Source organism: Pezoporus wallicus, unplaced genomic scaffold (assembly GCF_028554395.1).
Source record: "Pezoporus wallicus isolate ANWC-B61680 ecotype Strahan unplaced genomic scaffold, APGP_CSIRO_Pwel_v1 contig_2456, whole genome shotgun sequence".
Taxonomy (NCBI): domain Eukaryota; kingdom Metazoa; phylum Chordata; class Aves; order Psittaciformes; family Psittacidae; genus Pezoporus; species Pezoporus wallicus.
The window spans coordinates 1,318,704-1,332,057 of record NW_026637053.1 but is presented as its reverse complement, the minus strand read 5'-3'; the positions used below and the strand labels follow the sequence as shown (position 1 = coordinate 1,332,057).

The 13,354-nt window shown below is 44.7% G+C and overlaps 1 protein-coding gene across 7 annotated transcripts in view; it reads left to right on the top strand.

Annotated features, from left to right (window-relative positions):
- The first annotated feature begins 1,026 nt into the window (after positions 1-1,026).
- Positions 1,027-13,354, top strand: part of RUNX1T1 (RUNX1 partner transcriptional co-repressor 1) — a 118,156-nt gene continuing 105,828 nt past the window's right edge. Inside the window, exon 1 of one of the 7 annotated variants that reach the window (XM_057402993.1) lies at positions 1,027-1,238. Coding sequence is in view for 2 of the 7 variants with exons in the window: in XM_057402982.1 (XP_057258965.1) it covers positions 9,706-9,799 (94 nt within the window). In the remaining 5 variants the exon portion in view is untranslated. Of the gene's footprint in view, positions 1,264-2,738; positions 2,889-9,185; positions 9,800-13,354 lie in introns of those variants that run through there. The other 6 variants (XM_057402986.1, XM_057402984.1, XM_057402990.1 and 3 more) reach the window with 6 other exon arrangements.

The following is a 13,354-nucleotide window of genomic DNA, read 5'->3' as shown; positions in this document are numbered from 1 at the left end:
TGATAGTAATTAATTTTCACTGCAGTTGCAATCATGTCTCTGCTTTCAGAAGAATCTAGAATCCCCTTCCAGGAAAGTGTGAAATTGCATCTGGGTTCTGCAAGCCATGAATGACTATAAATTTCTTTTTAAAAAAGAGAGAGGGAGGCCTTCCTCGATACTGTACTTTGGAAAAAGGGAAAAACAAAGGGGAAAAAGAAAATGATAATTGTTTTCTCTAAGGCTATTATCTAATGCAAAAGCAAACAGTCTGACTGGAAATCAGCTAACAGAAGGGGATTAGAGAGTAGATCTGAGAGTGGCTTGATTTCTAGCACTGCTGTCTCTTCACACAGTGATGAGACACAGGCAGAGCAGCCAGGAGCTCTCCAGATGGCTAGAGAAAGTGTTTGTCTTGGGTTACTGCAGGGCAGTCTGGACTCTTAAAGCAGGGGAGGCATCATTAGGGAGCAAGTTAGATGTCCACCCAGTAAAAGCAAACGAAAGAAAGAAAGAAAGAGTAGGCAGGCTGCCCGAGAGGGACTGCGCTCGCCTATTGTTAACATATACTTGACCCCCACTAACCTCCTCACGACACAGATGTCTCCTACCTCTATCACCTCCCACTGCTTTAAGCCCTCCCCCCCTGCACCTGGGTAGCGGGGCTGGGCTGGCTGCCGGCAGTATGTTGCCTGCCTCTCGAGGTGCCTGCTAGTGGGGAGCCGGGCGAAGCGGCGCGGCGCGGACTGGAGCGCGGAGCAGCGCAGCCTTGGGCGGGCGGCTCGGCACTGCACGGATCGGCTCCGCTGGGGGCAGAGCGATGCGTCGGCTGCCCGGGGACACGCAGAGACCCCGCCACTGACAGCGGCCGCTCCCTGCGCTCCACATCACGTTTGTCTGCGGTGGCAGCAGCAGCAGCAAGGAGAAGGACCTGGGCATTAACTATCTCGACTTGGAGACTTTGTTTTATTTTTGGTTCTTGTCCTTTCCCGCGGAACCAGCAATCTCTCTCTAGCTGATCTTCCTTTAAGAGAAAAAAAAGAAGGCGAGAGAGAGAGGGGAGGGGGGGAAGAGCAGCTGGAGTTTCTCCTCAGCTCGTTTTGACTTTTGTGGACGTGGATCATCTGGACTGGGAAGGGAAGCCGCGCCGCGCTGCTCTCCCCTCTCCCACCCCTTCGCCCCTCCAGCAGCCTGGGCTGCCGGCTTTCCCCCGAGCAGGACGGGAACTTTTATTTGCAGCTCGCAGCCCGTGGCGAATGGTGGGCATCTCTGGTCCCTTGCAGTGTGAGTACGGGGCGCGGGCCGGGCGGGGGGTACCGGGCCCTTCTCCCCCTGGCTCCAGGGGGCTTCTGTGGCTGTCACTAACCTCGGAGGGCCGGGGCTGCTGCTGTACCCGGGAGAGGTTAGCTCTGCTTGTAGCTCTTGCACCCGATGTCCCCGTCTCGCGAATTCCGAATATTTCCCAGGAGCCCAGAAACCAAGCAAGCTTTGCAAAAAATAACCGTCCCAGCCCTCCAAGTATTCTTTCATGGCGCTGGGGTTCTGTCTCGATTTAGGACTTGCCCTTTTTTTTTTTTTTTTTTTTTTATCCCTGCTTACCCTCTCTCCAGATAGCAGCGCTGGGCAATGTGAGCCAGAGTGCCTGAAATATTTCTGGTGGGATTTTTTTAGTTTGTTTTGTTTGTTACATTACAATCATCGGTTTATGTAGCACTGGCAACATCACTCCAAGCTATTTCGCAAGAAATATTTCTGGCGGTGCACACCGTCTTTGGCTGCTCCGCGATCTCGCAAGTATGTCCTATCCTGAAGAGACAGGGCAGCTTTAGGGACTGCATTTCCCAAACTGCAATACAGTTTAATTGTGCCATCTCGTCTAGCGGACCTGAATGGTTTGTTTCCATAAATTTCTAACAGACCATCGGTAAGGGAGACCGGAGGGATGAAAACCATACTCCCGGCCATGTAGACAAGCCTTTGACTTTTGGCTAGCTCGAATCCTTTTGTTAGTGCCAAAGTTGCGAGACTGGGCTACAGTTGGGTTTAGAGTAGGGAAGGTCCTGCCACCCTGGCAGGAGCACCCGCGACTCCATTCCACGTTAATTTATAGGGAAATGTCTGTGTTGTTACAGTGCTCTGTTCTCCTAAACGTTAGAGAGAAACTGAAAGTAATCGGACTCGGGTCTTGGATCGCTCTTGCTCCAAGCAAGAACTAAAATGTTTCTTCCCTCAGTGCAGTGAGTTGTTCAAATGCGGGAGGGAGGGCGGGCGAAGGTAAGAGGCGCCGACCCGCTGGTCCTTGGCTGCACCCAGGAGCCCCGAGCCCGGCGCGGTGGGACCGCCTTGCCCAGGCGCTGCTGGGGGAAACGGCAGCCTCGAAGCTGCTCGGGTTTCTGCGGTGGAGCAGCCTTCGATGTTCAGAACCTCAGCAGGCTCTGCCAGTTACTCCCTGCTACCTCTACCTTGCCCCAAATCACGGCTGGGAAAAGATCTGGTGCCTCCCACAGCCGCCTCTTGGTCGTGCCGCCTTGGAGCCGGCAGCTCCTGCCTGTCGGTTCCTCGGATGCGGGCTGCGATCGCTAAACCCGCGGAGACAAATGCTTCCTGGGAGAGAGGCTGGAGCGGTCCGTGGCAGCGGCGGCGGGGCTGGAGCTCCTGCCCGCCCGTGTCCGAAGCGCTTGCCCCGGGTACACTGCCGCCGCACTCCTGCCTTGGCCGGCGGGACAGGACGCACGCAGTGCAGCAGGCATGGCACGGCAAGGCATAGCAGGGGCTGGGCTAGGATAGGTACAGACCTCCCAAAAGCAGCCTGCGGGAGCTGCCGTGCTGTGCCTGGGAACATAGCAAGTGCCAAACGTTTGGCCATAGGCACAGCCCTCACTAACTAAAAGGATGCCTTCTGAGTCCTGGTATGTACAGCCAAGAGCTCGCTCCAGCAAATATTCGTGTGCTTAATGTAACGCTGACCCCTTTAACTTTTAACATCGCTTCCTCTAATTAATCTGTTCAGGCCCCAGACTTAAATGGCTGTCCACAGCTGCTGCAAATTGATTTATCCCCTGATGGTGGTCTGGCTTGCTGACCAAAGCAGAATCTTTTCTTTTTTTTTTTTTTTCATTTTTTTTTTTCCTTTCCTTCCCCTCCCCAGTTTTGGTCTACTAATCTGTTTTGACTTATTTCTTACTTACTGTAATGCTTGCATGCTTTTTGAGGGACTTAGAAAATATTTTCTTTTGACGTGTAGCTAGAAACATAATTATTGTATTTGTAAACACAGTATGTTAAGGCTAAAGGTGAATATAATTTATTTAATTATACCCTTGTAGCCTTACACTTCCGTCTCCATTTCTGAATCTTGACAGATGCAATGGAAAGTTTAAATAAGCAACTTTGTTAACTGTAGTTTGAAGCAAGACATGAAAGATATTTTTAGATTTGAATTCTATTGTCCAGGTTTTTTGTTCTGCTTTTCTGTTAACGGTTTAGTGAATCTGGCACGATGAGAGAACTGAAACTGGTTCCTAATGGTTGTCAAAGCTAATGCTTGACCTTTCCTTTCCATGGGAAGTCTGAAAACCTCATTCAGTTTATTCTGGGCTGATTTCCTTAGGAAATCCAATACGATCAGGGAATTTCCTTCAGTTTGGCTGAATGCTAAAAAGTTAGTCTATCTTGTTTATACCTTCTGGGTTTAGCACTAGGTGTTTTGGTGGCTCCCTATCAACAGAAAAAATACTAGGGAAAGATCTGAGTATGGCTTATTCATTACTGTGTAGTCTTTGAAAAGACCAAGCTGGCAAAGGCTTTGTTAGGTGTGAGATGCACTGCAAGCACACTGTGAAGGTTTTTAATTACAAGTTATACTTAATTTGATGATAACTTTTCTAAGGTCAGTTTTATCGGATGTGAACCTCCTTTCACTTCATGAGTCATTTTTCTTCACTGTCAGGGGAAGCTCAACCACACATCAGGGCAAGAAACCCCAAATCCCACCCAAAACCCAACCCACCCTTAAATCCATTTATGTCTCTATAAAGCTGAAGCCAGGCAAGGGGTACGGGAGGTGATGGCATGGCTTCTTCCCTTGGCCCTGTGTTTGCAGGAGGGTGAATGGCTGTAGGAGACAAGAACCATTCTGTTTGTAATGGAATGCAGACAGCAGTGTTAGGTCACTGCTTCCTGGCAACTGCTGCACAAGTTATTTTTCTTCAAAGGCTTTGAGCTTTTAAATAGTTTCCAAAATCTTTTTAAGTAAAACATTGCCTTCTACCAGTTTTGACCACCACTCATTTCGTGTCTAAATAATGGATCAGTAAAACATCACACGGCGTCTCTCATCTGTATGCGCTTAACACTATGTATGCCTGCGTGCACATGGAGTTTTGTACTGGAAGTATTGTTTATAGAATAAAGGGGTGAAAAATAGCTCCACCTGGAGTGCTGGTCAGTGGCTAGTCAGTTTGGAACATTCTTCCCCGTCAAATCCTGTTTCTCACTTCTCAGAAATGAACTTCAGATGACAGGCGTTAAATGTGGAGCTCACTTAACTGGGGTACTGCGCAGACTGCAGACTCCTCCTTGCCAGGCACTTGGGGTGAAGTAGGCATCTGCAGTATTTGCATTGGGGGTGATGGGAGAAAGGGCTTGCAATTGTCATTTTCATCTTTAAAATCCACTTGCTATACTCCATTACTGTTAAATCTTTAGCTAATTGAATAAAGATACTTGTATGTTGCTATTGCAGGCGCTTGAGATTTTTTTAGATGAGGAGGGAGATCTTGTTCTTTGTTCTGTAGAAACTTCAACTTGTCACGCAGAGATCAAGAAGCCTTATCAGCTGAAATAAAACGTGAATGTGGTTCTATGAAGGGGTTATTCCTCATGGCTTGGCTAAAGAAACTTTAAAAAGAAATTATTTTTTATTTGGAATACATTAAAAAAACTTTTGATTCATGTAGTTAGTAGAAGCCTCTCTTATTCATACAGCCTTTACTAGGAGCCTATAACATTTATAAGAGTTTGAACTGATATTGAATTTAGCGTAAGTAGCGAGCATAAATTCTTAAAACACTGGCGTTCAGATTACATTTTCACCTTTCACATGGAAGAGCTAAAAGTTAGTTTAAAACCTGAACTTTTCATGTAAAGGGTCTTGGTTTTCCACATGGAAGTTCCTTTTTACAGAATTGCTTTAAAATCGCAGTTCTGTTCTTACTTACTATAAACTTGATTAGTTTGATACATGGTAGCATAAATACATCAGGAAGTAGTATACTGTGTGGTTTTGTGGATAAAGAAAAATCATCAGCAGATGTAAAATCAAAGTCAAAATATCCTGCCCTTTAAAAGGCTTTTTTTTTTTTTCCCTCCCAAAGTATTTTCATCTGAAAGACATTTGACTTCCATCTTTTCTTTTTCCTGCCATCAATATGAAAGTTACCAAATAATGTTTAGAGAACAGTGGACATTTTATAAAAGTAAACATTAGTTCAGTATAATGGGGGTAATTGTAAGTGATAAGAGCAGAGCAGGTTATCTCTGTGTTGTTTAAACAGAAGGAGCTATTTTGCACCATTTCCAGTAGCCATCTGTAGAGGAGAAGGGTTTGCACCTGTCTGTCCACACTAATTATAGATTAGGTCCAAAGAAATGAAATTTGAGTAGGCTTTCTCTTAATGAAATCCATAGTGATTTTATTGTAAATGTGTTTTGTGTACAGAGGGTGATAGTTGGGCTGTGAGTAAAATAAATTGCTGTATGGCTGTCATGTACTTGTAGTTGTAAACCAAGATACTGCTGCATTAACAAAGGTGCTGAATAAAAATGTGGCACTCCATTTAAGTCCTAGGCTTCAGTGGTGGTTTAGTCAGTTAGCTAGGTTTAGTCAGAAAGGTTCACTGTAAGCACTGTCTTTTAGGGGTATATTTCAGCAAAGGATTCTTGGTTCCCATCGCTTTTGTGTCAATGTACTGACATACAGATGGTCCTTGGGCTAAAATACGAGGTAGAAATGGTTTCATGTTAAATACATACACACATGGAGAGCGTGTCAGGAATACTCTCCTCTGGTTTAACACTATACTACTAAAATAAAGTGGAAAGAGAAATGCATTCTGCAGTAAAAGGTCACATGAATTTCTACCACATCTGTTTATAGTAATTATGAACATAATTAACATAAGAATTACAAGTGAAGTAATGACAAGATGAGCTATGAGATATTATGCCATGATGGTCATATGTTGGAATTCTCACATTATAGCACACTAGAATTCACATATTCAATGCAAGAAAGAAAATACTAGATTTTTATCTATTTTAATGCTTCAAAACTTATCTGCCTGGGGCAGATGGACTTTACGCTTTATAGGAAGGTAACCCATTATTAACAGAGAGTCAGTTGAAATTAAGATTTCTAGCCTGCAGCTTGGACTTGGAGACAGCTGTGCTTATGGAACGCCACTTCTGTTACACATTTGTACTCTGATTGTATTTATTTTATTAACACACATTGCTTTATTTTTAAATGTGAGTGTTTTCACAGCAAACTGTTTACATTAGGAAGGATCCTGGATTAGTTTTGCTTTAGAGAATTGAGATTTGAGTAGTAAAACTGCCTGTCAGACTGGCCAACATAGATACGACACACATGGTGGCCCTGCCAGATGAGAATCTTGTTGATCCTAAATTAGTTCGTGGCATGATGCATACGTATTTCAAGCAGATAAGCCATAACAAATAGTCCTTAAAAAGAGCAATCTCTCATTTGTACATCATATTTTGAAAGAGCATATGAAGAGAAAAAGCTCTGAGGTGCCTTGCAGGTTGGATTAAAGTCACTTTTCTGTAGAAATGCATAGAACATACCATTGAGTTTAGGGCTAAGGTTTCAAACCAGTTGACTAACTTTTGTAATCTGACCTGTGATTACCTCTAAATATGGTTGTCACACAACTGACAACTGGAGGAAATTGAGGTAGAAGAGTTCCTTCTTCAGGGTAAAAATACTGGCTGAGGAATGCATAGTAAATTTGCCATGTGAAAATGAGTTTGCCTTTAATGACAAAAATCAAAGTCCTGTTTTTGTGATGGGAAAATTAGCCAAACTGCTGTCTTTCTAAGGTTAAACAAATAGAGTGGTTTATGAAAAATAATAACAAAAAATACCTTGTGCTATGTCTCAGTGATACCAAGAGGTTTTCGCATTATTGGATTAGTGGAGGATTTGTGACAGACCCCTTTTTATCTGACATTCATTGCGGTGACACGATTTTCACACATGTACCCCTCCCCCATCAGGTTCTGGTTTTCACTCTATTATATGTCAAATTCCTTTTATTTTCTTGTGGAAAAAAACTGCTATCTTGGACGAGTGATTTGGGAAGGAGTTCTGCACTGAACAATGCCTGTCTCACTCTAGTGTGTTATTGTCTTCACCCCAGCCTTCACGGTGCTTCTTTGCAGATGTGCAGTGGAAATGTGTTTCCTTAACAAGTAAGTGTTGATTCCTAGGGAGAAACTTACTTAAAACTTGAAAACCTGAGCGCACAGAGTTCGCTTGGCAACCTGGTGCTGGAGCAGCCATTCTGCTGGCTGTTTGTGCTTGTGGTAGGCAGTCTGGGCTGCTTTGCTGCCTCTCTCCCCATACCTCATAACCCAGTCCTCCTTGATGAATCCCGTCAAAATAAACCCTCTGTTTTCTCACAACCTGAGTTGTTAAGCATAGGAAACGACTCTGGCTGTGGCGAATGATGCTACCACTTGTGGCGGCAGTGTAGTGTTTAGGCCCTCCGGCCACTACCAAGGTTAAGCGGGTTGGGTTAGGTCGGGACTTGGCCAAATCAGGGGCGGGTATATCCCGCTACCACCCTGGACCGGGAAACTTCTGGAGCTGTCCTGCTCCGTGCAGGCTGTAGGTGAGTGAAGCAGGAGCCGGCTGGAGGCGGTCATGGGGACGTTGACTTGGTAGAAATGGAAGCGACCTCAGGCGAGGGAGCCCCGGGGATCCAGCACTGTCCTCCCCTGGGTCTCTGGCAGGGTCCTTTATCGGACAGATTTCAGGGCAACTTCCAATGGCAGCGCCGGGTCGAGCTGATGCCTGGGCTTGGGCACAAGCACGTACGTGGGCACCCGGGGAGCCAACGCCTTCTCACCCGGTGGGCGGCGCGGAGGTGGTGCCTCTCGGCGGGCCGGGCGCGGCCTCCCCGGGGACCCCGCGCTCGCCGTGCCATGCCGGCTCCGCTCCCTCGCACCCACTGTACATTCTCCGGCCTCCGTCTGGGCCGCGCTGATACCGTAATCGCCCCGATGCACGCCGCCGTCCCGCTCCCCCCGCGGCCAACAGGGCCACGGATGCGCGATGTGCCGTCTTTGCGCCTCAGATAAGCTGCGAGGCGTCTAAGGCGCACAAAGCCCGGGCCGCGCCGGCGCCTCCCTCCCTCCCTCCGCCGGAAGGTAATCTCCACCCGCGGTTCGGTGAGAGGCGGGCGGGAGCGGGGACACCCCTCGCCGCCCCACGGCCCTCCGCCTGCCTCCTTCGGCGCTGCAGAAGTCGATATGTGTAGGGAGAAGTGAAGATGTAACCTTTTATCTACCCCCCGCCCCCCTCCCCGAGCGGGCGGGGGATTTACAGGCAGAGATTAGCTGGCGGGGAGAAAGGATCTGCCTTTTGTTGTGCGTGGGGCGGCCGCGGCCTGCGCGCTGCCTCCCCCCCCCTCCCCCCGGCCCCGGGTCGCCCTGAGGGGAGCGGCGAGGGTCGCCCGCCGGGGTGGGAAGAGGAGGTGGCCGGAGAACAATAGGTTACGGAGGGACCCCACTTTAAGCACAGCTGGAGGAGGAGGAAAGCGGCTTGCCTGGGTGTCCCACGGGACACGGGCGGGGAGGAAGGGACCGGCGCGGATGCAGAGCCCCCTGCCCGGCGCTGGCGGGGTCCAAGCTGAAGAGCGGCGCGGCGCTGTTGCGGCCGAGCACAACATCTCTGCAGCCAGCCTGTCTCGGGAGGTGCTGGCCGCAGCGGGCACCCACCGGGCAGTGTCACTCGTCCGGGTGGGTTCCGTGGAGGCACCTGCCTTCCAGGCATCCCGGGGAGGGTGACAGCCGGTGTTAGGGAAAGTGGTCTCTTGTCTTATATATATATATATATATATTGTTTTTTGGTGGTTGTTGTGGACTTTCGATGGTGATTGTTCAGGTCTTGCCACATCAAGATGATTTGCACGCTAAGTGCGTGCACGCGTGCTGCTTTAGCAAACGGCTTTATCAGCGATCGTATCTTAAAGGAACATTAAGCAATTACCTTTAAAATATATTTAAAAGTTTGAAATATTTATATTGCCATTTCACTTGGTGAAGTGTTTGCACAGATAGGTATTATGATCCGGTAACTAAAAGCCTAATTAAAACTTGTTTAAAGCCAGGGGGGTATGTATTCTTGTTGACAGCAGCGGATCGATAGGGTAAGACAATAGAGCCCCATTATTTTACTTCCATTGACTGAGCATATTGACATTTCAGGTTTGCGATTGCCTCAGTGAACATGATGAAACACCGAAATTCACGAACCAACTGTCTGGAGTGGCACATATATTACTGTATGTCATCTCTGCCTTCAGGTTACCTTATCACTGAAGCAGAATGGTAATGGATGGCAGCAGAGTACTTGAGAGGGGTTAGGGCTCTATCAGTTAAGAAGCTGACACATAGCAGGTTTCAGTAGTATCTTTAATTATGCCTAGAATTATGTACAGGAGAAAGAAGATGGTCCTTGTTACCTGCTGCTGTGCTTCAGAGTTTCAGGCTCAGAAGCAACCAGGGCAACCAGGTATTTATGTTTCATATTTTATATGCATGACTTGATACCTTAAACTTTTGTAGGAGCCCAGGGACTTGGGGTTGTTCTGTTTACATGCTTGCCATGTTCACCAGTGGCAGCATCTCAGCCTGGTCTTGATGCTCAAGCTCCAGAGCACCTGTTAGACCAGGTCTAGCAGGTCTCCCATTCTGAAGATTGCAAAGGAAATAAAGAACAGCTTCAAAATAAATAAATACACTTTGAGTTTCTCCCTGCTCAACATGCTCTATTGACAATACTCAGCGAATTCAGTGCAGTGAGACTGTAGCAGAATTATACATATGAAGCATTGTAAAAAGAAATGTCTGTGCAGTATGTGAATCTGTGTGCATAATTGTATGTATCAGTTTTCTGTGATCGCATATAAATGCGTATATAAAGAAGACCCATTAGCTGCAGAGCATACAACATATTTTACTATTTCAGAGGCTCTCAGATCTTCTTTAAAATCTAGCTGACTAGAATGAAACCCATCAGGGCTAGGCAGAGATGGAGATTGAAATTAATTTAAAGCAGACAAAGAGCTAATGTGAAAGAGCCACTAGTGATTTAACTCATTTTAAAAAGTAAGGATAATGAAAATATAAAATGTATTCTGAGTGTGCCATCTACTCAGCAATTGTTGCCATCAAGTGGACTGCTGATGCCCTTTAAGATGGTAAAAAGAAAACTAGTCCTTTATACCATTTTCATGAAAATGTTAGGTTTCTGTTTGATCAGCAGGTGCTGTTGAGATGAAAGCCATGTGTAAATTTTCAGAAGGCCAAAAGTGTCAATTCAGAAAAGGAAAGTGATAAGAGAAAATGCAATCAGTTTTCCTGTTTTCAATTTGTGCAGGATTTGAAGAGCTGTTTTGTTAAACGGCTACATCTGCTCCAATATGAATATTGAACTACTTCCACTAAAAATAACACCCTATAATTTGGAAGCCATTGCAGTCTTTTGTTAATGCAAGTGGATTATTTAAAAAAAAATCTATTCTGAAAAATCTCCTGCCTAATGTGCATTTTTTGTTTATTGGCACTTTTATCTTCAGCAGATAAAATGGCATTAAGCAATTAGGACCATATCTGTTTGGACTGTAAAAATGGCACTGGATAACTGAATGTCACTGTCTTATTGGTAAAAGGATTTAACTTGTATATTTAAAATAATTTTATTAATAAATGATGATTGTATCTCAAAGTGATGACTGACTGCTTCCCCATTGCAACAATATAGCTTTACTTACTTCTGAGGACCCTGTGCAAAGTAAAGGATGTTCAGGGTAAGACAAAACATTCTTCGGCTTGTTTCGTTCCTGCTATACCTTCAGATCTTAAGTTTAGGCTCATCAAGGGTATTTTAGTTAATGTGGCTTTTGCAGAAACTTCTTCCGTGGTAAATAGAATGATTAAATCAGGCTTGAATGTATATATATAAAAATAGTCTCTGCTGTGGAGCTGCTAATCTAACTGAGTTTTATGAACCTGGAAAGCACAGCATTGGTAGATCATAAATTTTCTATTAGAGGCATCTCCAGAGGAAATCACATTATTGCTTTTTAATGAAAAAAAAAAAAAAGAAAAGAGAAGGGTATGTGTTTGTTAATTTTATAGATGAAGAAGTGTTATTTCACTGTTACGTCTATAGGGACCTGTGTATACAACATAGGTAAACATGTGCAGAATAAAATGAGAGCTTTTACTGCTTTATTTCAACACAGAATTACCTGTTTTTAATATTAGAATGGGTTTTGGCTGTTGGATTCTGGTCTAGTAGTCAGGAACTCAGTTTTTTTGGCAGGTGTCTGCATGGGAAGGGGCCTTGTTGATGCTTCTGTTTGGTTTTGCAGTTGGATTTGTAAGCATTTGACTTTGGGAGGATTTTCCACAAAGCGATCTACAGATCAGAAATAATTAAAATTCAATAAACTGAAATTTTAAATATAGAATTGATTTTGTGTGAGATCTGTGGTTGTGGTAGGTTGTCTAGAAGTCTGTGGCATGTCTATAGTTTGTATTCCCAAACATAACTGAGTGCACACATGTGCATAAATTTATGTTGAATGACAGAGGGATGATTATTTATACAGATTTTATCCAAAACTCTGTGCACTCCTGAAACATAACAAAAAGGCTCCCTCCCCAGAAGAGTGTTTACATCCCGTGACAGTCACTAGATTCAAATCTTCTCAACATGAAAGTTGTTTCCTTTCCTCCAAACCTTCTTTTCCCCAACAAAGCTAACCCTGTTAAACCTCACCTTCTGTGGGACGTATACATAGTTATAGACATATGTATGAGAAGTAAATATTACAAAAAACATGGCTGATGGGGGCAAAATGTCTGTAGCCTTAAATAGCTGGTGATATCTGCCAACAGCAGAAGCCGTGCTGAGGAGGCCCTACCTCGGGTGACCTGAGGATGTGAGAGCCATGAGGAGCCTCGCGTTAGTGCTCTGCGCCTACATGGAGCTTTCTGCTCGCGATACTACCAAGCAAATGCTCTGTTGTAGCATGTTAGCGGAGATACTGCCTACCAAAGGGCTTGTTGCTTTGATCATGGGATTTTTTTAGTACTTTTCACAGGGGTTGGGGTGGAGTCCAACCACAAAAGAAAGATTAGAGCTGGATGTAGGCGATCCAGATTTTCTTATCTGAATTTTCTGAACACATTCATGGGAGTGCTCTGTTTATCTTATTCTTTGCAAAAAAAACTGTATGCAGTTGTGCTGTTCCTGTTGAATAGTTGACATATTTAACTGCAGTGGTTGTGAATGGAAATGTGAATATGGAAAGAAATCTTTTCATGCTCCTTCTCATTTCTCTAAGACATTTTGGGATGCCTGGAAAGGAAAGACATCCTGGATACTCAAAATGTTTCTGAATACACACAAAGAATTTAGAAGTTCAGCAGCTTCATTTTGTTTATGTGTAGTTTCTGGGCATATGTGATATGATGACTTATTTAAGTGATATCTTTTTTTAATCTGTGTTATTTATTGAATTTAATAATTATAAAAGCACAGTTGTGTTGTACAGAACTGTATAGCAACAGTTTTCCTGAATGATCCCACATTGCAACATGCTGATATGGTTTCTTCAGTCATTTCAAGAAGGCATTTGATTCATGGCCAGTTTCCTGTCCATCAAGACAGGTAGACTATTGTGCTTGTAATAAAGTAAATATCCAGAGTTCACAGAGGATAGTAGGTTCTTTCGGAAACTGGGTTGCAGTCTTGAAAGACAGAAGACTCCACCTAGTGGAGTGGAATTAATTTGCACACCGTGGCCGGCAGCGGCATATAATAAAATAGGTACTATTTATGAAAAGCCGGACTGATGCAGTGAGTAAAAGCCAGGAATTTTGACGACCGTCTGGGGAGATGGTTGCATGAGCATTAAAAAATTGTACAAGACTGTTGTTACTTATGTAGCTCTTGGAGGCCATGTTGAATGTTAATATGCAGTTTACATAAGTAGTAGTCATTACCACTTGCCATTTTCTTTTGTGGTTCCATTTATTTGGAGACCTACTGTCTTTG